The sequence below is a fragment of the Scylla paramamosain genome, chromosome 26 (genome assembly GCF_035594125.1).
Source record: "Scylla paramamosain isolate STU-SP2022 chromosome 26, ASM3559412v1, whole genome shotgun sequence".
Taxonomy (NCBI): Eukaryota; Metazoa; Arthropoda; class Malacostraca; order Decapoda; family Portunidae; genus Scylla; species Scylla paramamosain.
This window is the reverse complement of record NC_087176.1, coordinates 3,981,004-4,008,805: the sequence shown is the minus strand read 5'-3', so window position 1 is coordinate 4,008,805 and position 27,802 is coordinate 3,981,004. Positions and strand designations below refer to the sequence as shown.

General features: G+C 43.6%; 4 protein-coding genes across 15 annotated transcripts in view; 3 read left to right on the top strand and 1 right to left on the bottom strand.

Moving 5' to 3' along the window:
* The window catches only part of LOC135113621 (teneurin-m-like), a 156,061-nt gene extending 150,009 nt beyond the window's left edge, over positions 1-6,052 (top strand). For all 5 annotated transcript variants that reach the window (XM_064028998.1, XM_064029000.1, XM_064028999.1 and 2 more), the window contains 7 exons: positions 371-479; positions 653-1,480; positions 1,674-1,915; positions 2,095-2,421; positions 2,570-2,743; positions 3,009-4,428; positions 4,749-6,052. In XM_064028998.1, coding sequence (XP_063885068.1) covers positions 371-479; positions 653-1,480; positions 1,674-1,915; positions 2,095-2,421; positions 2,570-2,743; positions 3,009-4,428; positions 4,749-5,650 — 4,002 coding nt within the window. In that variant the 3' untranslated portion in view covers positions 5,651-6,052. The remainder of the gene's footprint in view (positions 1-370; positions 480-652; positions 1,481-1,673; positions 1,916-2,094; positions 2,422-2,569; positions 2,744-3,008; positions 4,429-4,748) is intronic.
* A 200-nt stretch (positions 6,053-6,252) lies between these two features.
* Positions 6,253-14,211, top strand: LOC135113624 (uncharacterized). The gene is made up of 8 exons (XM_064029011.1): positions 6,253-6,385; positions 7,873-8,042; positions 8,726-8,852; positions 9,033-9,141; positions 9,918-10,052; positions 10,578-10,830; positions 11,914-12,052; positions 12,550-14,211. The coding sequence occupies exons 1-8, from the start codon at positions 6,302-6,304 to the stop codon at positions 13,468-13,470; spliced, it is 1,938 nt and encodes a 645-aa protein (XP_063885081.1). The 5' UTR covers positions 6,253-6,301; the 3' UTR covers positions 13,471-14,211.
* Positions 14,212-14,825: 614 nt separating this feature from the next.
* LOC135113625 (putative nuclease HARBI1) lies at positions 14,826-21,384 on the top strand. The gene is made up of 6 exons (XM_064029013.1): positions 14,826-14,937; positions 16,501-16,708; positions 17,873-18,021; positions 18,696-18,834; positions 19,462-19,607; positions 20,289-21,384. Exons 2-6 carry the CDS (start codon positions 16,697-16,699, stop codon positions 20,971-20,973), a joined length of 1,131 nt encoding a protein of 376 aa, XP_063885083.1. The 5' UTR covers positions 14,826-14,937; positions 16,501-16,696; the 3' UTR covers positions 20,974-21,384.
* A 934-nt stretch (positions 21,385-22,318) lies between these two features.
* Positions 22,319-27,802, bottom strand: part of LOC135113623 (serine/arginine repetitive matrix protein 1-like) — a 33,298-nt gene continuing 27,814 nt past the window's right edge. For all 8 annotated transcript variants that reach the window (XM_064029003.1, XM_064029007.1, XM_064029009.1 and 5 more), the window contains one exon: positions 22,319-27,723. In XM_064029003.1, coding sequence (XP_063885073.1) covers positions 27,496-27,723 — 228 coding nt within the window. In that variant the 3' untranslated portion in view covers positions 22,319-27,495. The remainder of the gene's footprint in view (positions 27,724-27,802) is intronic.

Below are 27,802 nucleotides of genomic sequence, written 5' to 3'. Positions count from 1 at the left end.
TCACGCAGAGCACACTACACTACCAACAGGCATTTATACTGTACTCTTCCCGTAAGCAATAGTAACCACAGAATACACCTTTCTCTCTCTCCTTTATCCTGTTTGACATTCACTTGTAAGATCCACTCACGAGGCAGTGACCCATTTTTGTGTTGAATTATGTTGATAACCTTGACTTGTATCATGAGCAGAATTGTACATGAAGGCAGTGAATGACTGATCATGAAGTGACGTGACCAGACTGAGGTCCTGGTCACGCCGTGGTCTGTGTTTAGTTCAAGCACTCATACAGAGTAGAATTTTGCTAATGTTTAGTAGAGTTGAAGCAAATAAAGCAGTGTGCACCTGACTAATGTTGCTGTGACGACAGGTGTTGAGTGGACGTTCCCTCAACTGCCCCACACCGCCTCATGGCCCACCTGACGCCTCCCGCACTGCCCTCCTCCTCAACCCTCAGTCCATCGCTTTCTCCCCGGAAGGTAAAAGAGAAAAGCTTGTACTTTATCTGTAGAGTTTTATAGCCAGTGTTTGGACTTTCATCTCAAAATATAACAATTTACAGGACTTCTAGGATATAGGTGCTATAAGATATTTACAATTTGGAAACCTGACACAACATAGTTAAATGTTCTCCACTTCTTATTCTCTTCAGGTGAACTGTACGTGGCTGAAAGTGACTCTCAAAGAATTAACAGAGTCCGCATCATCACCAGTGACGGCCGTATTTCTCTTTTCGCCGGCGCTGAATCTGAGTGCAACTGTCGCGACCCTAACTGTCACTGTTTCACGTATGACAACGTGTCCGCCAAGTCTGCCATATTCTTCTCCATCTCCTCGATCGCCGTCACACCAGATGGAGTTCTTCACATCAGCGACCAGGCAGGCTATCGCATCAGGTCAGTTCGCACAGTTCTTCCCAAGCTGATTGACCGCAAGCACTATGAGATCGTCTCTCCAGACTCCCACGAAGTCTATCTGTTCAACGGTCGCGGTCAGCACACAGAGACCCGAAACCTGATCACTGGGCAGACCATCTACAAGTTCGTGTACGACTCACACTCAAGTGTTAGTCGTCTGTCGCGAGTTTTTGACGGTGCAGGGAATAAGTTCCAGATCTTGCGTGAGCGAGGTGGCAATGTCAATGCCATTGATACCCCACAGAAGCAGCGCATCAAGATCCATCTGACCATGACTGAGAAACTGGAGCAGCTGGTGGCGCCCAATGGCTACAACATCAGCTTCACCTACAACAGCCTCAGGTCCTCCGGCCTCATCAGCTCCAAGATCGAGGCTTACGGCCGCACCTACAGTTACGATTATGATGAGCAGGGCCGCCTCACCAGGGCCGTCCTCCCCACAGGACAGATCATCCAGCTCAACTTTGACCTGAGTGAGCGGGGAGCTGAGGTCACCGTGACTCGAGACGGGAAGAACCCTGTGAAGAGCACAGTGCGTGGCAACACCCTCACACACTCATCTGGTAAGGAGACTTTAGGACCTGTGTGTGTGTGTGTGTGTGTGTGTGTGTGTGTGTGTGTGTGTGTGTGGCAGTATAGTTATAATGCCTATATGCATTTATGAGAAGACATTATTTCCCATAATCATTATAATTATGAAATGTATATGAATATCATTGAAAAGATATTTTAGAGATGCACCACTGCCCCCCACAGGACCCATAGAGGCTGTGACAGACATGGGTGGTGAGGGCAGACTGCAGGTACTCACAGACTGGGATCACCGGGTGTCTCTGGAGCGCACCTCCTACCGTGTGCTGGAGTCCACCAACCAGATTGCAGCAGAAATGTTCCCCATCCTGTCCAAGCAGCAAACACACATCGGCCCCAGCTCTGTGAACCGCTACGAGTGGGTGTACACGCCAGCCAGCCATCACACCACCAGCAACGGCATGAAGGTGCGGTGCCCTGGACAGCTAGACAGACTTAGAGCAATCCACGAGTGTTTGCTTTGATATGCATGTGTTATATTCCACAACCACCATTGAATACTGACTGCATAAGGAATGAGTTCACAAGAGATGGATGAAATCATGAGTTTTTATTTTTCTGATGGCTCGATGTCTCCTTCCCACAGGTATCCAGCACACTCAGAGTGAACAATGCCGACCTCCTCACTCTGAGCTTTGACCCAGTGTCCTCTTCGGAAGCCCTTTTCTCTGTCTCCGGTCAGATGCTTGTCAACATTACTTATGACATTATGGGCAGACCTGTTCTGTGGGTGCCAGTATCCCCACTGGTGCCAAGTAACGTCAGTTATGACCACTGGGGACACATCATTGGCTGGACGCGGGGCAATCTGTCTGAGCAGTACGAGTATGACCATGTGATGCGCCTCAAGTCTGTTACTTATGCTGACAGTGCAAGAATTACGTATGATTACAAGGATGAAGAAATAATTAAGGTAACCACATAATACCAATTGTGTGTGTTTGTGTGTGTTTTTATGTTGGAAGGTTTTGCACAACTAAGTTCCTATCTTTATGTTTTCATATATTTCCATCATCACACGCTGCAAGTATTGGCACTTATTAGTAATCCACCTCTGACAGCCACACAAGGTCAGCCATCCAAGCGGCAGGTCCTTCGGTCTGGTGTACGACGATGCCGGGTCTCTGTGGCAGGTGATCACGCCCCGGGGTTCTGCTTACACTCTCAATGTGTCCACCCTGCTTGGCTTCTACAGACTCCGCTTGGCTCTGCCCGAGGACAACATCGCTCTCCAGGTAGATAGATATTAAGCTTCTTGTATTATCTTAGAATCTTAGAATCTGAATCTGAATAGCATTACTTTAGATATACATGTCTGGAATTTGGATCCTCTGATAATCTTTTTTTCCAGCTGAATTTCCATATATTCACGATGTCAAGTTACCCACAGTACTCAGTGGAAATAAATCATAGTTACAGGGAAAAGACTTGATAGCCACAAGAGAAGAGACAGGTAGTAGCTTTTGGAGAGGCCTGACTTGTATCCTCTCACCCTCACAGATTAGCCTGGATGAGCAAGGACGTATCCTGGCCATGACTCAGCCAGGCCAGGGTGGGACGCTGCTCTATCAGTATGACGACTCTGGGCGCCTGAGTGCTGAGCTGTATGGCCGAGGCTTCACCGAATACACCTACGATGACATGGGCCTTATCCACACCGCCAAGACCAAGCACAACCATATCGACGTGCGGACAGACTACCGCTACCACGCTGGCCTCATCAAGGATATGCGCCTTCGCTACGGCTCCAAGAGTGACCTGCACAACGTGAGGCTCAAGTTCATCTATGATGCTTCAGCTCGGATTCACAGGGTGGAGGGCGACATAAACTCCATCCCGCTGAAGGAGGTGATCATTCGCTTTGACAACCAGACAGGAATCCTCAATCTGATCAGTGACCTGAGGATCGTCCGCAACAACATCCTGGAGACGATGCTGCAGAACCCTGATAAGGACTTTGTCAACACGCGCCTGCAGGACCACTACGGCCGCCTGGCAGAGGTGGACATGATGCTGCAGGGGAGGACAGCCTTTATGATGAAGCTCAAGTACGACAACCGCAACAGGATATCGGAGAGACTCATCGCGGCAGCTGGGCGACGAGAGGGATCCAACGTTACCTACACCCCCGACGGCGAGATCCTCAAGGTGTACGGCACGCTGAATTGGACGTACTCTTATGACGAGAACGGCAACATCGAGCAGAATGATAAGACTGAGTCACTAACCTATGATGAGTGTGACAGAGTGATCAGAGTCGGGGAGAACCGCGTGGTGTATGACGACCGAGGCTTTGTGATCAGCATTGACAACCAGAACTTTGAGTATAACACCAAGGGTTTGCTAGTGTCAGCCTGGGACAGGGAGCAGAAGTGGTCCTTTACTCTAGGATACGATCACCTGGACCGCATTTCTGTCTACCGGGACCACCAGAACAATGCCACGCAGATTATATACGGAAGACCCGACCTGCCAGACCTCATCACCCACCTGCACAACCCCCACACGGGTGCCACCATTCACCTCCTCTACGATGACATGAACCACCTCATTGCCATGGATCAGCCAGAAGGAAGGTTCTACGTCGCTCCAGACCAGAATGGAACGCCTTTCGCCGTCTTTGATCACTTTGGCTCTCAGATCAGAAGCCTCGTGTGGACACCTTTCGGCCTCTTGAAGGACTTCTCCGGCACCAGCATGGAGATTGGTGTGGGTCCATGGGGAAGGTTTAGGGAGCCACACACGGGTCTCATTCTCTTCAGAGGTCATGCATACAATCCCAGGATCATACAGTGGATGACGCCTCGCTGGGGACATCTGACAAATCCCAAGAGGCTGGTGACAGATGTCTTCGTGTACCGGTTCATGAACAACAACCCATTGGTGTCCCCGCCAGGTCGTGACAGCCATTACTACACAGGTCAGTGGTGCTTCACTCGCTCACACAGGTTTGTTTCATGGTCCTCTTGCTCAGCTTCTTATCCATCACCATCCTCCTCCTCATCACTAATCCTTAATAAAATGGTATTAGAGGAAATCTGAATTCTCCTGGATGATACAATATTAGGAGTTCAGATTTTTTTTTTTATTTAGTCTTAGGGAAAGCTTTATGGTGAGTGTATGGATGATTGTGTATATAAGTGTGGGTTAATTGATGTATGGGTGCATGTGGTGCCTTGTTTTATCATTTAGGACTTGCTGGTAAAATTATCACTGATGTGTTTGTTTTCTCTCCGGTAGATGTGTCTGAGTGGCTGGATTTGTACGGGATCCGAGTGAACCGCATTCTGGGCTCAGAGTACCTCAAGAGCACCCTGGTGAAGCCCCGCCCTGTGGTGGACGTGGACGACCTGGGCACCTCCGAGGTGGTGAGCGGCCTGTGGTGTCAGTATGAAGCCTGCGTGAAGCACCTGCATGACCTCAGCTTCTTCTCCCACTCCAATATGAAGAGCAGGATGGGGACATGGATCAGTGCACCCATCTCCCGCCAGGTGTCCATCTTTGGGCCTGGCGTGCTTGTCTCCAACATAGACGGCCGTGTTCTTGTTACCAAAGTAGGAGAGGGTGATTTCACAGGCGTAGTTGGTGACGTTATCCGGACAGTTCTGAATAACTCGATAATTCTAGACGTAAGTTCCACACACAATGGCCTTGACACATTCTACTTCATCAAGAGCAGCCGCAACCGCGCCGCGGAGGACATGAACCACTTGAGGCGTCTCTCAGGCGTGTTCGAGGTGACCAGTACGGAGACAGAGCACGGTCATGAGATCCGCATGTCCACCCCCACCTCCCACCTGGTTATCATGTACGGAGAGCGCATGCAGCGTGCCCGCAGCCGCGTGCTGGCTGAGCTGAAGCAGGAGGCGGAGGAGAGGGCATGGGAGCGGGAGGCCATCTTGGTGAGGATGGGCCGCGTGGGCTCACATGCGTGGTCGGCGGCGGAGGCTGCCGAGCTAGAGCGGGAGGGCCGTGTGTCAGGCTACGTGGCCACCCACCTACACTCTCCTTCCCGCTATCCACTGCTGGCCTCAGATGCTACCAACATTGTCTTCAAACACGAAAGTTCCCGCAAGCGACGCAAGAGCCGCAGAAGGTTCCGCAAGAAGAGTTGGCGACAGCGGAAGAAAGTTGAAGTCTGAAGAGAACAATGTTTGGCGCGCTGATTGAAGTTTTGGCAGCACTGCTGTACCCATGAACTTCCAGGCATACGCTACTGAATCTGCCTTTATCGACAGATTGTGATATAATTGTACATATTTATGTAAACTTAACAGAGTTTCGATATATACGCATATTGTGTGCGTTTTTGTTCTTTCTATATGAGGTGAATTAAGAATGTAACTTTCATGATTATCATATTATATTCAGTGTTCTTAAGAGACCTAACTAAACCCATGTATCAATTACGAAGACTTTTGGTGTTTCTTTCACGTGGTTTTTACTTACGACTGTATTCTGCAGTAATCCTACACTGTACAATATGTCATGTATTATGTAAAGTAAAATAATGAGTTTTTAATAAATATTTCGATGTACATTGATTAACAGTATACGTCTTATCCACGAATACATTTTTATATCGAGTTTCATTCTTCTGTTTTAGTTTTCGTCTCGAGTCGTGAATCCCGGGTGTGAAGTCCGCCTTAGTGCTTCAGAGGCTTTGAAACATGACTCGCACCTGTCAGTCAGTCAGGAGCTAAGGACATAATAAGCTCTGTGGTGTCTTACCCTCTATCCCCACCTGCCTGCCTCCCTACCTGCTTCCTTTCCCACCCCGGGGCAAGGAAGGCATGTGCGGCCAAGTTTATAAACATTGGATCTCTGGCAGTGTCTCCCTCCTCCCTAACCTCAACACCTTTGCGCAAGTGTGTCAGGTGAGCCAAGATTCCGTGTTCTTGATTTAGTGAACTGCTGTGTGCTCAGGTGAAGTCAAGTAAACACTGTGTTGTGTTGGGTTTAACTTTTCCTTTCATTGCTATCTCGTGTGTACATTGGTCCATATTATTAAGCAATCCTGAAGAAGAAACTTGTCATGTAGTAAATTGTAGCTCTTATCCAGAAGCTTGTAAGGATGATTGTTCCTTGCCGATTGTGAGTGAAAGGGGAAAAAAAAAACGGTTTACTTGATATTCTGACCCTTTTATCTATTGACAGTGCGTTCATATTTATAAATTATATGATATTTTACATAGTTTGTGTTTTTTTTATTGATTTGTATGTACATGTAGGACTTGAGTAGACCCAATGTGTGTTCTGAATGAATGAGGTGTTTGGGTACTACTTGACAACTTCTCTACATCGCCCCGCTGAGCACCGTTTCCATTTTGGACTATGAAGTTGGCTTTGCAGAAGTTTAAGATGAGGTTGAGAAATTTTATTATTCTTTTATGTTCAGAATATAAGTAACGTAATGTCAAATTTGATGTTAAGTGCTTGTTTTGTCCCAAGGCTTACTACATAAAGAGGCCAAAAGGAAACTGGTATTTTGTGTTTTTGAAATGTGACTGATGACGGTGAAAAATTTGCAACTTATTCCTATCACTCAAACAGGGAAAGGAAACCATCACTCCATGCAGAGAGAGGGAAAAGGTAACTGGGGTGGGTTGTGTAAACAGCTGGCGTGCATGTTTGGGTAGTGCCACTCGCTTCTGCGCCATCGTGTCTTACCGCAGTTATCCCTCCCCTCCCGCTACCCTTCACAACCTTCCCCTTCCCCTGCCTTGCCTCGGTATTCCTTTCCCCGTTTGTCTGCAGAGAAAGAGAGAGAGAGAGAGAGAGAACCAGTGGGTGGCCGGTTTCACGTGTGGCGGGGCACGAGTGAGGACTAGTTTAGGAAACAATAGATGGTGGAACTAAAGGAAAACTGACCACCTCTTATATTCAGAAAAAAGTGGAAAGCATTAGTATTAAGATTTAAAAGTCAGTGATGTAAGACTTAATAAGAAAGCTGATAATTGTTTGCATCATTAGTTTATTTCGGGAAGAAAATTCACTGACACGACGCAAGGAGAACTGACCACCTCTTGCATCTATCTATAAGGAGTGGAAAGCAGTTATACTAAATTGAAGATAGAAAAAAAAAAACAATTATATAAGGCTGAATGGATAGAAAATCATCTGTTCATTGTTTACATCATTATAGGGGAAGAAGATTCACTGACACTTGACGCAAGAACTGACCACCTCCTGCATCTACAAGGAGTGAAAAGCAGTAATACTAAGGTTTAAAAAGTCAGTGGTATAAGACTGACAAGGAAGAAAATCACCTGCTAATCGTTTACATCAAAGAATATTTCCGGATAAAGATTAGACTCCCACAGACTCCCATGACACAATGAAAACTTTCGTGACCATCCTGAAGGCGGTGGTGACCCGAGTCCTCTTCGCCACCCACGCCTTCATCGCCGTGTGGAAGCTAGTGGACCTGAAGAAGGGACAGGCAGCCTACTGGTACCTGGTGGCGCCCCTCATGCTGCAGGGCTTCGAGGGCATTGTATCCATCTGTGCCAGGAACGGGGAGGAGATGAAATGGTACGGTGCTTCAGGTTGTCTCTCGTCTGCTCTCATATGACTTTTCCTCCTCCTTCAAGGCCATGAGAGAGAGTGTGTGTGTGTGTGTGTGTGTGTGTGTGTGTGTGATTTGCGCACTTACACTGCACATACACGGGGCCTCTCTCTCTCTCTCTCTCTCTCTCTCTCTCTCTCTCTCTCTCTCTCTCTCTCTTCCATTATGTACGTGAGCTGCCGAAAAAAGAATATCAATTATGCAAATGAAAACGCTTCAAGACAGAGAGAGAGAGAGAGAGAGAGAGAGAGAGAGAGAGCACAGGAAGACACTTTTAACCTAGAAGTGTTTAGGGGACAAACTGAAGCTAAACTACATGATACGTCTGGTGAGATTAATTGTAAAGAACCACACAGGTAAATAATGAGTGTAATAAGCTTCCGTTACTTTAGACCAGTGATCCGCAAACTGTGCGCCGCGATTATCACCAAAGTGCGCCACCAAATTTACCTGGACGGGTCTGTATTTTTAATTTATACCTTTTTAGGAAGTTTACATTACATTTACTACAGGTTTGGTGCACTGGCAAAGTCCAAGGTGTACAAAGTTTGAGAACCAGTGGTCTAGCCTAATGAGTGGTGACATGAGGCTGCAATAAGTGTCACTTTTTAAACCTTCTTGTCTTGGTCTCCCCATGCACCCCCCCCAGGTTCTGTCCATCAGTGTTCCTCTACTTGGTATCTGTGGTTCCGCCCATCTGGCTCCTGGAACTTGGACTAAACGATCTCAGAGTCAACTCAACCCTTGAAATGAAGACTTCATTCTCAGAGGCAGATGTGAGTAGCCAGGAATTAAACATATTTACTTATTGAACTATTTTTTTTTTTTTTGGGGGGGGGGATGGGGGGATGGAGGAGGGAGTGAGCTAAATCCCACTGAAATTAACACAAGACAAGGAGCTGGTGGTTGTGGTGGTGGTGGTGGTGGTGGTGGTGACAGTGCGTGACATGTTACAGAAGCCGTGCATAGGCTCTCAGCCCGTCTCGTACATCCAGCAGGAGGTGAAGGTGCTGGAGCAGGTGTTGCTGGTGATCCTCTTGATGGGTCGCTGGCTGCTGCCCAAAGGTGAGGTGTCTGCACAGTAAATAGAATAATATACGAGTCATTCCATACATAAACAATACTACACAGCCTTAACCCTTTGACTGCTTTGACTATGTACTCCGCAGCTTAATCCTTTCACTGCGATAAGTAACAATGCACAACACTAGAGGAGCTGTATCAAATCTTTCAGAGCACATGTAAGAAAGGAAAGGGAACGAAAAGAATAGATTATGAAGTGTTTAGCCAGTGTGATGACCAGAGGCGGCTGCAGAACCGTAAGAAATGCCTGGGTGGTTTGTGGTTAAGGAAACACGTCACATAGCACTGAAAGGGTTAATAAGATGGTCGTGTGCATGGTCGTGTGCATATTTAGACTATGATTTTGAAAGATAAACATCACAGCAAAGGAAGTAATTGAATGTATACAAGGGCTTTGGTAGCACATGTAGTCTTATTTATGTTTACGTAATTTCCTCGAATGAATAAGGTTTTGTTCAAATAAATAAAGATGTTTAGATTCACTCAAATGAAGGCATGTCATTAGCAGTCAAGATATTAAGGTGCTTAATGAACAGTAACTAGGAGAGTCTTACGCCAGTCAGACATTATTCTCTTGTTTGTAAGGTTCATTGTCCAAAATTTTGTCCTTGCTCGTAAGATTCATAGTGCATAATTTTCTCCTTCTATTTAAGCTTTTGTAATGTTCCTTAGTCTACCTCCCTAATGTAAGAGTCAACCAGTATCCTCAATCTTTCATCACTATTTTGTCCACTCCCTAATGCAAGAGTTCCCTGCAGGCAAGCTGACGCGAGAACAGTTATCTCGCCTCTTGCTGGCTTACCTCGCCATGGCTGCTGACGTCATCGAGCTGTTCGAGTGCTTCCAGGAGGACGCCGTCACCAGAAACGTGGAGCTGATCTACGCCACTCTAGGTAAGCTCACGCAGGTTCTCCGGGCAGGCTGTGTGACGTGTCTGGCTTTCCCCATTCGTTTGTTGGTGCAGGGTCCCTCCTGCAGGAAAGCCACTGCATCCTGACTGACAACATTGACTGGCTTCACATCACAGCATTTCAGGCTTGCGTCAGGATTAGACGCAATAATAATAATCAAGCAAAATTTGGGATTTAGTATCATGTAAATAGCTTTTTCATCCTACCCAGAGAAGCGAAGTCAGTGACAATATGATAGTTAAACATTATTTTATCTATTTTTTTTATTAATCTATTCATTTATTTATCTGTTTATATTATTTTGTTTATTCCGTTCTATTTCATTTTATTTCTATCTTATTTTATTTTTTATTTCTTTTTTCCAGTAATTATATCATAAAGGCTCTTGTTTTATTTTATTTCTATATCATTTCATTTACGTAATTTACTTTTTGTATTTATTTCTTTTAGCAGTACTTTTATCACGAATACTGTTACATCACCCCCTCCCCCCCCACCTCCACCTAGCCATCTGGTCGTGGTCGCTGCTGCAGTTCACCCTCGTGCTGAGCGCCACACACTCCCCAAAGCTGCGGCCCTCCATCAACTACCCACCGCCACAGGAGATCACCATGTTGGGCTCAGACCTCGCCACGGGGTCGCGCATGAGGCGGGGCACCAAGACCACCTGCTCCTACAACCTCATCATGTACCTCGACATGGACATCCTGGCCATCCTCACCACGGTACTCATGCAGGATGGCCCTTTCTTCCTCCTCAGGTGAGACGCGCACTTCACCTGTGTCTTCGTCATCATTATCCTCTTGTTGGCCTTGTTGATTTCTGGTGGGATAGATCGCTCTTGTATGTTGTCGCAAATAACTTCTGACATTTTATTTTTATTTGTTTTATTTATTTATTTATTTATTTATTTATTTTATTTATCTATTTTTATTTATTTATTTTTATGTAAGAGGGTTACTGGCCAAGAGCAACAAGATTTATATAGAAATAGACCCATTCAGGCGTCATTCCCAAAAGAACAAGGAGCTTTAAGGATTAACCAGAGTTGGAGAAGTGTCCTGCGACCTTCCTCTTGAAAGATTTTCGTGCATCTTCCTTCTGCAGGCACTGATGTCTTATGTCTGTTTCGATTCCATCTCTCCACTTCAGCCTTCGTCTTGCCCTATCTCTTCTCCCCTCCACCTTCACCTGTGTCATGCACGTCAACCTTTCCATCAACACAACCACTTAAAACTTTCTTTTTCCGCTTGTGCTTTAACTCTGTCTCACCTCACCGCTGTGCCACATCCTCCAGGACGTCGGCAACCATGGTCTTCCATTCGCCTCGTCTTGCATAGCTTGGATTCACTGCGGCGGTGTCAACCTCCCGTTGGTCAGTCTCATTAATCCATCGATACACTTTTCTCTGGGTCTTCCTCTACCTCTTCTTCCTTCTATCATTCCACATGTGACCTACCTCTCTAATATATACGTGTGACCAACTCGTCTGTTTATAGTCTGGAGAGCTTCTATCCATTCATCAGTGCATACCGGTCACCAGTTCCCAAATCTATGATATTTTATTATTATTTAATTTTCATTGCATCTTCTTTAATCAAGTACTTGTATCTTTAGATGTATGAGTAATCATGTGGTCAGCCTAATGAAGGAAAATGTGCTGCTGCTTTTCATGTACAGCATAAGTGAAGCATTGATTTATTTACGTTCAGTGGTTAGTATTGTAGAAACTTCTCACATTTATGGAATAATAATCACTAAAACATAAATGTGTATGATATACTTTTCCTATTCATCCGGTGTGGTAACGTCAGACCCAATCTTTTATGTGTGCTTTCTTCAGGATGACGCTCATCTTTGGGTACAAGGTGGTCAGTCACCTCAACATTTTCTTCACCTGCAAGAACACTCTGATCGTGTCCCTGCAGCTGTACCGCCTCTTCGTGTTGTGCTCCCAAAAACGCATCATCAACAGGAAAAGGGTAAGGCATGCATGGTGAGCTGCGGGATGACTCTCAGCTGCGTCCTGTATGGCGCAGGTACGGTCGACAAGGAACAAAACTGAAATGTCTGCAGAAAGCTCAGGAAATTAGAAGTCCTCGTGAACAGGGATGGATACAAACTGTTGTTCTCCAAACTTTTCTAACAAGATTGTAAGACAATGATACTGAATCATGAATAATAGCTGTGTGAAATCAATCTAACAAGCCATCAAGCCATGAATACAGATTTAGGAATTAATCAACGTCATATTCATATATCTGTATATAAAAATACGTTCGTCACTTTGAAATGTATGTTGTTCATTAAAAAAAATTGTTCGAAGCTTCATCTAAAGTACTGCAATAGTAGACTCATATTGACCTTAAAAACAATAATAAATAGATAATTAATGAAACATTACCTTTTCTCCTTAGTTATTTTCTATTCTTAACTTTCATTATTATTATTATTTTTCTTTTTTTTTTTTTTCCTGTAGAGAGAACTACTGGACGAGGTTAACTCTCCAGTGGAAGGAAGTGAGGAAGAGGAAGGCGAGGAAGAGAAAATAGAGGAAGTTTTCCATGATAACAGCACAGACCTACCACCCCCACCACCATCAGGTCAGGACGCCGCCATGGACGAGGCTCTGGAGGCGTCCCTGCTACAGATAATAGAACAAGTAGGCGAGGAAAACATTGTGAAGGAACTGGAGAATTTGGTGTCGCTAAACTCAGAAAAGGAAATTCAAACTGACCCAACTTCCAGCCTGAAAAACGTCAGTGAGCTTATGTCAGTGCAAGCATCTAAAAACACGGAATATGAACGTAGCTTGGAGAATACTTTTTACTTGCCAGACTCAGACTTGCAACACAGCTCAGGGGCGCCAGTGTTCCCCCGTCAGAGCATTAAGAAGCCACGCACTATAGGCCGAGAGTATGGAAGGGGCGAGGACTACCCAAGCTGCTGTGAGGTTAGTGACTGCCCGAGCTTCAGTGATACAGACCAGGCCAATGACCGTTTCTTTGACCACCAGGGCGTCAGCGTGTCCTCCACCAGCCTAGCCGAGCCTTACATCAATGAAATCCAGCACTCTCGTTGGCCGCGGCTTGCTGAACACTTCCTGCCACATTACCAGCAAAGCCAAAGAGGCGCATCCGTTCCTTCCAGCCTGCGCAGAGACCCCAGAAGGAAAGTCAGTCAGGCACCCTCCAGTCTTGCCTTCTCCCACCAGTCCTTCAGCCCCGAGCCACACCGCCGCCTCAAACGCAGAGAGGGAAGCACACGCAGCCTCTCTCAGGTTCCAGGGACAGCATCAGTGTGGGACTTCCCTCACCACCGCCACAGCTCCTACGTCCAGCCCTCAAGATACACAGGGATCTCGGAGTCTGATGCTGAGACGCTGGAGACTAACGTGTAGGAGTGGGAGGCAGCCTTCACCAGTCACAAGTCTAGTGTATGTACTACAGGGAAATACACTATCCTTTGTCGGAAGGAGATGGTACGTATGTGATCAGTAGTGACTAATGTACACACTTCCACTGTTTAGCATTTTCCCTCTGTCTCAAGTCTTTTGACCTGATATAATTCTTTAGTTATCAGGTTTTGTAAAGGGATAGTCAGATCAGAAGACCTATACGAGGCAAAAATTATTATGGACCGTCAGTGCAGTGCTCAGCAGGGCGTGAACTGAATTCTTTGTATTTCTAAAACGATCCTTTAGGTAGCTGTTAGTATTTAGCTGGCACAGCCAGTTCTCTATAAATGTGTTTCGAAAGTTAGGCAGTATGGTTAAGCATGATATTTGATGCGGAAGGTGCTTCAGTCACTCCCTGAAGGATCGCGGGATCATGGCCTGGCTAAGTGTAGTGCCTTGTGTATCCAATTATCAATTATTAGCTGGAGTGACGTCTGTTGTGGGGGAGTGGTTTAACGTGCCTCGCACTAATAACTTGATTTTATTATTTATTAGTTGACATGAATGTGTCTAGTCATAACCATTAAGGTCACATGTCTTAAGGATACTTCCTCCACGAACAGTAATTATGTGGGGACGGACAAGCGTCAGAACTGATATTTTATGTCCTTAAGAACTACCACTAAGCTTCTTTGAATGTTGTGTAAAATCAATAAGGAAACTTGTAAAAACTACTATTTGATATCTAGTTGTCTTATTAACCATTGTGGCATGAGATATGCAGAGTTTTATTCCCGAATTGGATCAATAACTGAAGAAAAATTCATGTAACATAATCTCCAGCCCAAACTGTATAGGTTGTGATTTGTGTGCTCCTGGTTAGCTTATTGTAAAGACAGAAGTACACAACATAATTGATATCAAACTAATACTAATGTCTCCGCACCCTGGCTGGAAGATTTTATAGTTTATATGATAACATATATTGTTAAGTTTTTAGCAATATTTCTTCGTAATTTGCGTCTTTGCAACGATTTATTTTCTTTTTATCTTATTCATCGCACTGATATTCAGTTGTTTTCCCTCGACAATTATTTTGTTGTTATTAGGCTTTTTTTTTTTTTTTCAGTTCATTTCTTATCAAATTTATGCACCGGAAGAAAAATGATAATACCAAATCTGGCAATTCGAGACACCGGCTGATCTCCTTTTCTCATTTCTTTTATCTTTATCTTTAGCTCACTGATTACTTTTTTTCCTTAATAAGATTATTTTTTACATCCATTTTATTCACGTTTCTGTCTGATCTGTGTAAAGGGAGAAAAAATAAAATACGCAATCTGGTAACTTCACACCAGCTGATCTGTCGAGCATGGCGGCGTGAGTGTGACTCCTCAAGGCTGCCAGGGTTGTGAAGTAGTAGTATTACCCACACCAACGCTCCAAGCAACACAAAGAATACGTGCCTAGGTAATATAAGGTGTGCAGGTTTGTATAACTGCTGTGTGGATGTGGGCGTGGTGGGAGGTGTGGCGAGGTGGAGCGGTAACAGATGTAGGCAGGTAGGCGTGGTTCAGGTGTGTTTACTTGATCCACACTCTCCCTGAGGCTTGGCAGGGAAGGAAGCAACACCCCTGCCCTGCTCCTTATCCTGCATGTCCCTCACTCACCTTTCCATTACACCGCTAGCCTTGTATTTAGTATTTAGGTCTAAATACAAGGCTAGCGGTGTAATGGAAAGGTAAGGGACATGCAGGATACTGACCACCTTGTGTCTGCTGCCTGAGGAGTAACTAATTAAGGAAGTCCCTGTCCTAGAATCCAGGGATGAAGTCCCACTTAGGAGCTTACCTAATTTGTTGTAAAATATTCTTGACTGTTTGGTCATCAGGGAATTGTAAAGTGACAGTTAAGGGAACTTATGTAGTGGAGTTTAAGTGAGCTAATTGGGCTACACTAATGTTTTAACATAAGTTGATTTTGCCAAGGAGGAATTTCATATTAATAAAGAAATATATCAGGATGAAGTAGTTTTGCCTTGAAATTAAGAGGATATTGTTTTCTAAAATCCTTCATTCTTCATACCCAATCAGTGTTGATGCAAGCATATATTCATAGTTTAACATATTCATTAGTAAAGAATAACTGCACAAGGATGGCGGGTTAGTGGATTATGTCAGGAACTTGTACTAACTTACTTGTGTTGTAACATTGTTATATATGAGAGGGTGATGTGGTTAGTTATGTTACTAGAAGGGGAGTCAGAATAGCAAAGAACCTGCTGCATGCTAGTCAAGAGAGTGAAATCCACTCACACATTTTTGGCTTAGTGACAATAGAAGCGCTTTCATATATTAATACTTCAATTGTCTTTATCTCTTTCCCGATGCTTAACAACCTTGGGGACATGATGAAAAAGCAGGATTTTAGAATGTTGACAACTAAGAGTTTTGTCTCCCTGAACACTCCTAAAGTCACACTAATTACATTATATCAGTCTTTTCCCCATGCCACAGTGAGGGGCTTTTCAGAACTATATATATTTAACCTATTAATCAAGGGGAACATTGTACACACTTCCCTCATTGCACCCCCCCAAAGTTACAGTAAATGCCTGGCTTCGACCTTACCCTTGTAGTGATATAAAGGCTCAAAATTTGCTGTATCTCCTTCAAAATTGCAGTAACTAAGCATAAGGAGAATGTCTGATGTTGATGGTGACAAGTGATAGATTGACAAGATGATGTTGGAGAAGAGGCTTTGGAAGATAATAGATGAACTTGCAGTAAACACCAGTGATTGATTTGATAAAACAGTATTATCACATGATTGTTCAGATTGTATAAATGTAGGTTTCTCTCTCTCTCTCTCTCTCTCTCTCTCTCTCTCTCTCTCTCTCTCTCTCTCTCTCTCTCTCTCTCTCTCTCTCTCTCTCTCTCTCTCTCTCTCTCTCTCTCTCTCTCTCTCTCTCTCTCTCTCTCTCTCTCTCTCTCTCTCTCTCTCTCTCTCTAATGCTACTTTTTTTAATTTCAGGTTGATAAGTGGCAGCCCAGCAAACATGTACATCCCCACAGACTGCAGCCAACATGTCTCTTCACACACACACACACCTACACAGACTTATGCACATTCACACCCACAACCCTTACATGGACACACAGACACAAGGGGGCACCACATACTGAGTGAGTGAAGCGCATTGATGTCTTGAATTGCTGAGAAGAGGACGATGATGTATAGGGTGAGTGTGTCTTTGTGAAACTAGTTGAATTTGATAGACACAAAGTATGAGGGAACCTGATGAAGATATTTAAGTGTCATAGAGACCATACCAAGATCATGGTGTTGGTAATCTTAATAGGGCAAGATGTGAAATGTTTGAAAGTTGATGAAGTTGAATAGAAGGAAAAGATAAAAGGAATTAATTTTCAAATACTATAGCAGGTGACTGGAATGGACTCTGTTTATTTTTTTAGAAACAGGATCAATAGAGAAATCTGAGAGGCTGTTTATTTTTTTAGATACAGGATCAGTAGAGAAATCTGAGAGACTGAGTAGATAACTGTATGGACAAGAATGAAAGGTGGACATAAATTATTCAGCAAATGTCATGGTCTTTACAATGTTCTTGAATTCTTAACACTCACTGCTATTTGGCACATCATTCTTTAATCACTAACCACTCTGAGACATCTTTACTTGTTCTGCAGCCACCTCCAAACATTGTACTGTCTGGAAATCACAAAATCTTTTCTTTTATCCCTTTCTTGTAGACTCCATAAGATGCTTTTAATGCTGTGAACTGTTGTGTATTACAGTGAAAGAGTTAAAAAGGCTGATAACTTTTCTGTAGTCCAATATGTACGTGCAGAAATATATAGAATATATATATAGAAATATATAGAATATGTACATGTATCACATGGTCACAGCTGAAGTTAGTCTTAAAAGGATCCTGTCACGGAATTTTAGCTACGTAAAGAAGGGAATTTAGAAAAGTAGAGATTTCTTGCATTTCCATATCATCCACGCTCTCCTTTCATCCTTTTATCATCAGAACTCTCACTTTTCTTGTTCCTCCTCATCTAAGACTTCCATTACCATCACCATGCAGTGTCTCATCTTCACTTTTCTTGCTTCTCCTCTCCATAGCCTCCCATTACCATAACCAGGCAGTGTCACATCTTCACTTTTCTTGTTCCTCTCCCAAGACTCCCATTTCTGTCACCAGGCAATGTCACTTCTCTTCTCTTGTCCCTCCTCTAAGCCTCCCTTTACCATCCCCAGGCAGTATCACATCTTTATTTCTCTTATTCCACCTCTAAGCCTCCCATTTCCATCACCAGGCAGTATCACATCTGTATTTCTCTTGTTCCTCTCCTAAGCTTCCCATTCCTATCACCAGGCAGTGTCGCATCGTCCATCCACTGCCAGCCTGCGTCGGGAGGTGCGTCTGCGGCGGTACAGACAGCTACTGCTTCTTAGTGCCAAGCTGACGGATCCTACAGACCCCCTCACTAAGTACACAGAGCAGCACTTCCAGGAGATGTACAGGTGAGAAGTGGTTGGTGCTTCTCTCTTGTCTGTCCTCCTTTCAAGTTCTTATATTTCTCTGGTTTTTATTTGTAGTTTCCTCTTTCCGGTGATCCATAAGTATTTCCTCCCTCTCCTTGTGTGTGTATGCTTATATTTCCAGGAAGTGTATAGTGAAGAGTGGCTGGTGCTTCTCTCATCAGTTCTCCTATCAGAATTTCTCTGTTATTTGTCTTTTCGTCTTTCTGGTGATTCGTAAATCTTTCCTCCCTTTCCTCGTATATGTGTGATTTTATTGACTTTGTGTATCAGCCTTTTCATTTTTACTTTGTCTTTCCTTTTTTTGTGCATGTTAATGCAATAGCAGTTTTGTCAGTCTTCCTTTTCAGACTTATAAACTTTTTTTGTTTGCCTTTTCTTCATTCCAGTGATCGATAAATCTTTCCTTCCTTTTACTATCTAGTTTATTAATCTTTTAATATTTAGTGTGTTACTTTTCTCTTTTGTGTGTGTATTAGGTATTTCAATAGTACTTTGTATGCAGAGAAAGGAAGTGGCATTGTATGCAGAGAAAGGAAGTGGCATTTTTAAAACTAATTTGTATAGTTAGAATTTAACACTTGAAGGAAGTAAGAGTTGTATTGAAGAAACCTGCCACAGAGGGAAGAGAAGACCAATGCAGCAACCTCCCACAGACTCTCCAAGGAGTCATTTCGTGAGCTGCTCTCCATCATCCAGGGTGACCTTGACCGCCTGGATAACCGTGGCCGCCCCCTCCCAGCCCCCTACCAGCTGTTGCTTGCCCTGCATTTTTACTGCACCGGCTCATACCAGGTGTGTGCTTCATCAGCTGATTTAAGACCACAGCAGCAGGGTCGTGTGGTGCTGCATCAAGTAATTTTGCCACCTGAGGACACTCATGTAGTAACATTGTCACCAGCCAGTGCTTTCATACACCACTTGGCTTACTTATTCTTTGGCTTTCCTACCAAAACACTTATTTAATCATACAAGTAAATTTTATGAAGTAAATTTTATGAAATTTTATTGTATGATCTGACATCTTATTTACAAATAAATAAGGACTTTGGTAAGAAAGCCAAAGAATAAGTAAGCCAAGGAATATATAGGCCAGCAAGCCAGTGTGAGAGCATTGGTCAGTTACAGGTGTAACACATTTGTGTGTCCTCCAGTGAGCTAAAATGACTGCTGATTATGACTGATTATTGCTAGTATTTGTGTGAGGAACTGTAGGGGGAGTGAGTGTGTGATGCCTATGCTTGTTATTATTGATTTGAATTACTAATTTATTAACACATTGTCCTCCTGGGGATATACAAACACGCTTCACTTTGTGCATTTATTAAGTCTTTATTAACGTATTTTGCTCCTTTGGATATTATTATGACACTTCACTTTGTGCATTCATTAAATCTTCACACAGTATTCCTGCATCACCAGAAGGAGGTGGGGGAGCAGCATGGCCTGGAGGTGAGTCAGCCCACCGTGTGCCGCACCATCCACCGTGTCTCGGAGGCGTTGGCTCGGCGCTACGGCCAGTTTGTGGTGTTCCCCTCAACCACTCAGGCTCCAGAGATACACGAGAGGTGAGTGGCTGAGGGGAGGGACAGACAGACAGGTGGATTATGGTGGGCCATCATGAGGTAGGGAGTGACTATAAACAGGTGATCATAGGAGGACTGTGGTAGTAACAGTGTACACATCTTTGGAGGGGTTATGTTTGTTGGGGGTTAGGGCATGCACACATTCACAGGAGATAATGTTAGCTGAGGATCCTGGCACATCATGTTCATGGGAGGGTGGGGGAGAAAGCACTAAGCAGCTCTCATATTCAGAAACCAGCAAAGAGAGTTCAGATCCACAACACACTACTGATGAAAGTAATGATATGACACTTTGAGCTTCATCAAATACATACCGGGGCAGTCCAAAGCCTAAATCAGCAAAAGTTGGTGCAATACAGAGATTAATTATTATAATTTGTCAGTTCTCAGTACACAAGTGTCACTATTGCAAAACCTTGAAAACTGGTTGGTTTATATACTGCAGGGGGACATACTGTGGGTCTGTGGTCTTCCCAGGTCAGGAGAGAGAGAGAGAGAGAGAGACAGGGGGGTGGGGGGATTAGGATTAGATAAATAAAATCTACATAATGAGAGAGAAAACAACAAAGTAAACAGTTTCCCTTCACATATACATGCTTATGCGTATGCATGTAAATCCTCCCTCCTACACACACAGATCCTCACTCACACACATTCTTGCAGGTTCTACGAGGTGGCACAGTTCCCAAACGTGATTGGTGCCATCGACTGCATTCACATGAGGATCTCCAATCCAGGGGGCACCATGGCTGAGCAGTGCCGCAACAGTAAGGGCTGGTACTCCATCAACTGCCAGGTGGTGGTGGGGCCCAACCTGCGCATCCTCACCGCCATAGTGCGTTGGGGTGGCAGTGTCCCTGATTGGCTGATATATGACAACTCCCGGCTGCGTAGGGTCCTTGAGCAGGGTGAGTATGGGCACTTGGTAGGGGATGCAGCGTACCAGTGCCAGCGGTACCTCCTGACACCGGTGCCTTGTCCATCCACACATGCAGAGAGGAGCTACAATCGTGCCCACTCCTCCACACGACGCAGGGCAAGGCAGGCGTTTGGCATGATCCGCCATCGCTTCCAGTGCACCGCCAGGGAACTCCGCTCCAACCCCAAGACATCGTGTGCTGTCATACTGAGCTGCTTCGCCCTCCATAACTTTGTGCTGCAGCGTCAGGGCCCTCAGGAGGATGCCGAGGCCTTTTATGCCCTTGATGACGTCCCCCAGGACAGGTTCTCTGGGGAGTGTGACCCTGAGGGGGAGTCGTACCGCCAGCACATCATTCACGAGTGGTTCAGCTCTGATGCACCAGAGGAGGTGTACCAGGAGGAGAGGCTGGGGGAGAGCAGGGAGTAGGGGTGAGATTTATTGACTCAAGGATGTATGTGAAGGAATGGTTAGTGAATGGGGTGAGATGGAGTGAGTGATAGGAGGATGTGAAGGGATGGTTAGTGAAAGATGTGTGATGGATGAGGCTTAGGAGAGGGGATGAGAGTGAGAGGTGGTAAATCAGGGTGAAGATGTGAAGGGAAGGTGTATATGTGATGGGTGAGGATTGACAAGAGATAGGAACAAATGAAGGGAAGGTGTGAAGATAAGAAGGAATGATTGGTGAGGTGTGGTGTGGTGTGTATGGGTATTGCAGTGTGTGGCTCTGTGAATGATGTGGTAATTGAATGAGTCATGGTACAAAATTTGGTACTGAGTGTTGCATGGGCCATCTGTAATACTGTGACTTTGTATGAGAAGAATTAATTTCCTACTTATCTTCTGTAGTTCTTATTCATCTTTATACCTTGAATCTGATAAAATAATTACTTTTTTGTGAATCTGCAAAAATAACAATAGGCAAAAATTCATTGCTTTTGGCGACCATAGCTGAAAAATCATTACCTTATTCCTGTGACCGGTAACGTGCTGTCCGTAACAACAAATAACACCACAACATCTGAGGACAGGTGATGAGCTGATGGATATTCTTAGTCACATGCACTATACCCTTTAGAATACCAAGATGAAGTGACAAGTACAAAACACACAGTCCTAAGTAACTTCCACATTATATCATTCATCTCCACCTTACTCTGTCTTCTAAATCTTGTTACATCCACCACTTGCACCATCACTCATACAGTGTTCCCTTTGGTTTTCCTCTCTTCCTGACTGGTGGCTCCATCTCCAGCACTCTCTTCCCCATGTACTCCTCAGTTCTAAGTAACTAAGTAAAGGCCACATCAAAGCTAATACAGAATGTGGACAAAGATCATCAATGTCACCCACAACTTCTCACTAACTTAGATTATCTAAATAAATATTGAAATCATTGCATCATACCAAACAGATGAAAATTTGGAAATTGGTTCAAGATATACTGTCAGGTTAAAATCATTGCACCAATACAAATCAAGTTAAAAAGTGACGAGTATTGCCACCACCACCACAAGATAATGTTGTACCACTTCAGGGTTATGAGAAGGTGCTACTCCTCCCCTCAGAAAGAATTGCTGTGAGCCAGGATCAAACTCACAACCTGAGCCATCTAGCAATCCCACAATCCATACTTGTATATTACCACCTTGCCCACAAAACCAAGTGCAACAAACCCAGACTAGTTACAATAGTACATACTAAGACCCGTATATTCTAAAATACACAGTGTGCATTCTACATCTACATAGGTGCAGTATAGAGAAAGATCAAAGAGTACCATGAGTTTATATTTTGCCTTTTTTCAATATACAGTACACAGTAAATGGATAAAGCTCTGCACTTTGGCTACAAGACCACAGAACACCAGAAGCTACAAGTGCTGCTCCCTCATGGCCACAGAGACTGGCACAAGGGAGGATGAAAGTGTTTCATAGCAGTGTTTCCAGTCTACCAGATTTCCTTACGTGTACTAATAAAAGGCACAAAGTTCTCCTGCTACTTACAAAAATATGGAAGTAATAAATCCCCTCAAGGAGTCTTCGCTGATACCCTTGTTAAGTATCTCAGCTCACAGGTCCTACGCTGGACGAACAAGCAAACTACACGCTTACATCTCCAACAGCTGTCGGTTTCACAATTCTACGGACTAGTTATGTCTGTCATTTGTGCGTCCAAGGCTTCCAGGAGCACCAGGAAGGGAGGGCAGTGACAGCAATCCTCACACTCCTACTAAACTCTCCACTCTTAAGATTTACACAAAAGTCATCCCTGAAGAACACAATTTCAGTTTGCCAACCAAAGAGTGTTCCTTAGAGGCACTTATGCCTTAAGCAGCACAAAAATATATCTAATTTAGAAAGTAAAAAAAGGGACTTAACCTATTTTGCATAACACACTAATCTCAACAAACTGCTCCTGTAAGGGACAACCTTAACGTGAACAACCTCTGTGTAGACAGTGGCAAGGGGCAGTGACACTCCAGCCCGAGGCACACCAACAGGCAACACAACACAGGCAAGGGTGAGCACAAATAAACACAGCTGATAAAAGTAGTCCTGGAGAATAGCTGATTAATGTGCTGCACTTCTACTGTTCAATATTCACCCTTAATCTCAAATCCCCTGATCTGCTGTTACTGTCTCCATTGTCAAGTTTGGTAACAAGTTTGGTAAGGAGACTCACAGCAAATGAGGACTTAAGATTGAAGTTAAAATGCACAACACATTGGAAGTTGATGCATGTTAATCTACTAACCATGACCAGCAGCATTTTGTTAAGGACACAAAATGCCTCTTAATCCTGTGCCTCTGCAGTCACACCTCACCAGTTTGTAGTTCCCTGTGGCTCATAACTTTACAACCAGTTTTAACTGCAGTCTTTCCATGGTATTTCTTATTTCTTTATAACAAAACAAGGGAATTATTTGAGCACTTGTAAGTATAACCTGAATTACGTATGTAAAAGCAACTGTATAGTGACAGAATGAAATACAATGCAGATTCTAGTCCATTCACTATGTACACTTACTTTTCCAGAGCATTTGAACAAGCAAGGCTGTCTGATCACCAAAAGAATGGCATGGTATAAGCAGCTTTCACCCCGTCGTGGGTCTGAGCAACGTGCCAACACAACCAGGGCACTCTGTAAGCTACACAATATTGAGGCAAAGGAACACTGTCCTTCATGCACCTGACACATTACCAACAGACTGACGGGGACACAAATATCCCCAAGAATGAGCAAAAGACAGAAGAAATGTTCAAAAACCACAGAAATAATTAAATTCCTGGGAACAACAAACTTCTGGGGTAGAGTTGAGATTCACAATTCATTATTAAACAACCCAGTCCAGCCATGCAGCCATAAGCCACCACAAGCCCTTGTCTGCAGCTGCCAAAGCTTAGTTATGTAACAAGGGTCTCCTAGTAACCATGCAGCAAGTCCTGAGAGAAGGTAAATGAGGCCTCAAGCAGAATATGCATTACTGAGGAACTTGATTCAGTACAGCAGAAGAAACAAAACCTGCCCTATTAATAGACAACTTGCTGTATCAAAACAAAATCCTGTTATTGTACATAATTCCATTTATCGACATGGTGAGGAAAAATTTGCAGATTAATGAAATTCCTGAATTATTTGATATAGAAGAAAATCAAACCTGCTGTATTAATAGACAACCTGCTGTACCAACAAAAAAACCTGCATCGTTACATCATTGTACATAATTCCATTTATCGACATGGTGAGGGAACAGTTCCAGATCAATGGGATTCCTGAATTATTTGACATACAAGAAAAATTAAACTTGCTGTATTAATAGACGACCTGCTGAGTGCTGAATCAACAGAAGATCTCCATCACCGTATGTAACTCCATTTATCTACATGTTGGGGGGACAGTGATAGATTAATGAGATTCCTGATTTGATATGGAAGAAAAACTGCTGTATTAATAGCAAACTCTTACAGTAATGTACTTAATTCAATTGATCAACCTTATGGGGGGAAAGTAAAAGATCACAGAGACCAACAAACACTCACGGATGATGTTTGTGATGAATTATGTGACACTAATTACAGCACAGCCTACAGATCTTCATGCTCTAAGTGAAACAAGCCATGAGTGATTGAGGCAGACCCAATATCTGCAGAAAAAAGGAGTGACACTGAATTTTATAAACCTAACACTATTTTGACTATTCCTATACCTGATTAATTTCTTGGAGACAATGACAAAACAAATAGGAGTTAAACGCATCAAAACGACCACCAACTTGAATGCCTCCTGTACCTGATGAATCTTCTGAATCAATCAACATCTCCCTTAATAAAGACCTGGAGATACCAATGAAACAAACAAGAGTTAAACACATCAAAACCACTATCTTCCGTGTCTCCAGATCAGTTTCAAGAACCAATCAACATCCTGTGAGGCAAAGACAGGGAGGCGTTGATACATGACCAGGACTTCATCACATCAAAGCGACAGCAATCTCAACTGCTTCCCAGATGGACGACTCATTCAACCAAAATCCCATGTAAGAAAAGCAGGGAGACACAAATAGCAAGTTATCAACAGGAGGGATGATGGGGAACGTGACAACTCTAACCATGAATCGATGTCTGGGTTTGGCTACGCGAGTGTTGCTGTGGCGAGGGGCAGCAACACTACACAACACTGAGCATGGGAAAAGACTCACCTCTCACCTTCTATCAAAACAACCTTACTACTTAGGGGTACAAAATTTGGTGTGCATGAACATATCACAATCAAGAAAAAGCACAGCAAGGGAGAGGAATATGGTGGTGAGGGGAGACAGAGTGAGGAAGAAGTACTTTATTTCTCTAACATTTCTGCTGTTGTCATCTTCAGAGCTGAAACATTAGAGATATAATACTTTTGCATCATTCCACATTTCCTCTCATCACCACATTTCACAAAATCAAGACAGCAGAGAGATAAAACCAAAAAAGGCTTTCCTATAAGCATAATAAAAAGCTACATTCCTAGCAGATAAAAAAAAAAAAGATAATTTGGTATGCATTAATATATCACATAAAGACAGCAGGGAGAGGAGACCTAACAGATCTCACCTACAACCGAATTAAAGAATCCACTTAGGAGATAAAAAACAGTTTTGTGCATCAATATAAATAGTTTTGTGCACTAATATATCACAATACCAAGGAGAGATCTACACAGCCTCGCCTTTAACCAAAACATACAAGCTACCTAAAGAAGGATGTCAAAAGGAGGCTTCATGCATTTCAATATATCACATGATGCTAAGAGGAGATCCATAGTTTACGTGCATGCAAAGCTAAGTTTGTGCATTATATACGTGACTTACGAGAGTTCTGTAAATATTATAATACAGTGTGCAATGCTAGTGCTAACATAATGGTTACATAGACATCAATACAGAGAACATTCAATCCTTCTGAATGTGTAACGTATTTTGTGCATCACGGGACTCAGGGAGATGAACACAAGGCCGAATGACCAACGGTTCAGACAATAAAAACAAATACTAAGTAGCAAATAGAAGTGTCAATAAGCAGAGGAAGATCTCAAGGATGCCTCATCACTCCAAAACACAAGGGACATGAGGGGAATATACACAGGAATGGACAGAAGGTATTAGCATCACTTCTTCAGCCAGTTCATTGACATCCACCATCCACTCACAAGTTTGCCTTCACTAAGTCTCCACTAATTTGAGAAGACAATAAAGATTAACCAACAATCAAAAGCAAAATTATGAGTGACTGTCAACAAAATGACTGGAAAAGCTATGAAAAGGCTCCTGCCAAACTCTTTGTATACAGATTCTTACTCCCTGCTTCCCCATGTCCTAATCTCTAATTGATCTTGAAACAGTTCCTAATCTCTTCACAACACAGTACAGGTGATGCAAAATCTATGAACGTTGAATTTACAAATTTTCCATTACAAATAAAGTAATATTGTTCTTTATCCTGATTTTACAAATGTAGAACTCACATTTCTAACTAAAATCCAAAAAAATAACTTAAAAATACTGAAATCACACCTACTCGAAAAAACCCACAGAACACAAAATTAATCTCTGTAAATTCACAAAGACTTCCAGTGAAAGTAAGTCACTCATAATCACAATTTGCCTGTATTACATCAACATAAATTCCTTTGATTGTGTAACTGTTTGTGATCAATCAGGACAGTAAACTGCAACCCACACCGGACCTACACACAGACTACACTCAAATCTGAATGCAGCCCACACACTGACAACAGCCTCACTGACTCACTGGCCAAAGAGCTCTCACTGATGCCAAGACTCCATGAGACTCCTCCTTGTGTTGTGACGAAAGGAACTTTTTTTGAACATCACAGACAGAACGCTTGTGTCATGGGGCTACTGGACACAACATCACTGCCACCATAACAACAGCAGTAGTAATGAGAGTAGTAGTGGAAGAAATAGTACAGGGAATTGTAGTAGTAGTAGTAGTAGTAATAGTCAGTTGTAGAAATGGCGAAATTATTAGCTGGAGAATAATCAAGTTAACATAGTAAGAAGAGGAAGAGGAAGAGGAGGAACAGAAGTAACAGTAGTAGTAGCAGAAGTAGAAGTAGAAACAGTAATTGAAGAAGTATTAGTAATAAGAGTAGAAATAGCAGTAGTTATGAGTATCATCAAATTAGAATTGGAAAGGAATCACAGTAGCAGTAGTACTAGTAGAAGTTGAGGAAGAAGAAATAGTAAAGTGACAGCAGCAACAGCAACAAAAGAAGAGCAACCAGTCCTTATAGCATAAAAAAAAAAGAGAAAAAAAAGCCACAGTCTCAGAAGTGGTGTAGCAGCAGTAATAATAATAATAACAGCAGCAGCAGCAGCAGCAGCAGCAGCAGCAGCAGTAATGACACCCAACCCTCTCTTTCTCAGTCTCTCCCTTGGTCACCCTTTTATTTGAGCTGCCTCACACCCTTTGTCCTAGTGAGGTGGGCATCCAGGGTGGCATGGAGGGTGGTGGGGCCTTCCTGCTCCCCTTCCGTCCCTTCCTCATCCACATTGAAGGTTCCTTGGCGAACCAATGTCTTTGCGCTTCCTTCTGCTCCTTCAGGTGCCTGCCGGGGACTTTTCCTGGCCTGGCCTCCTCCTCGGGGTGAATGAAGGGCCCCGCCACCGCCACCCTGGGGAGTAAACGAAGGTGAGTGTGAGGGAAGGAATCAGTGAAGTGATGAACAGCGATAGCTGAACAAAGACATTGAC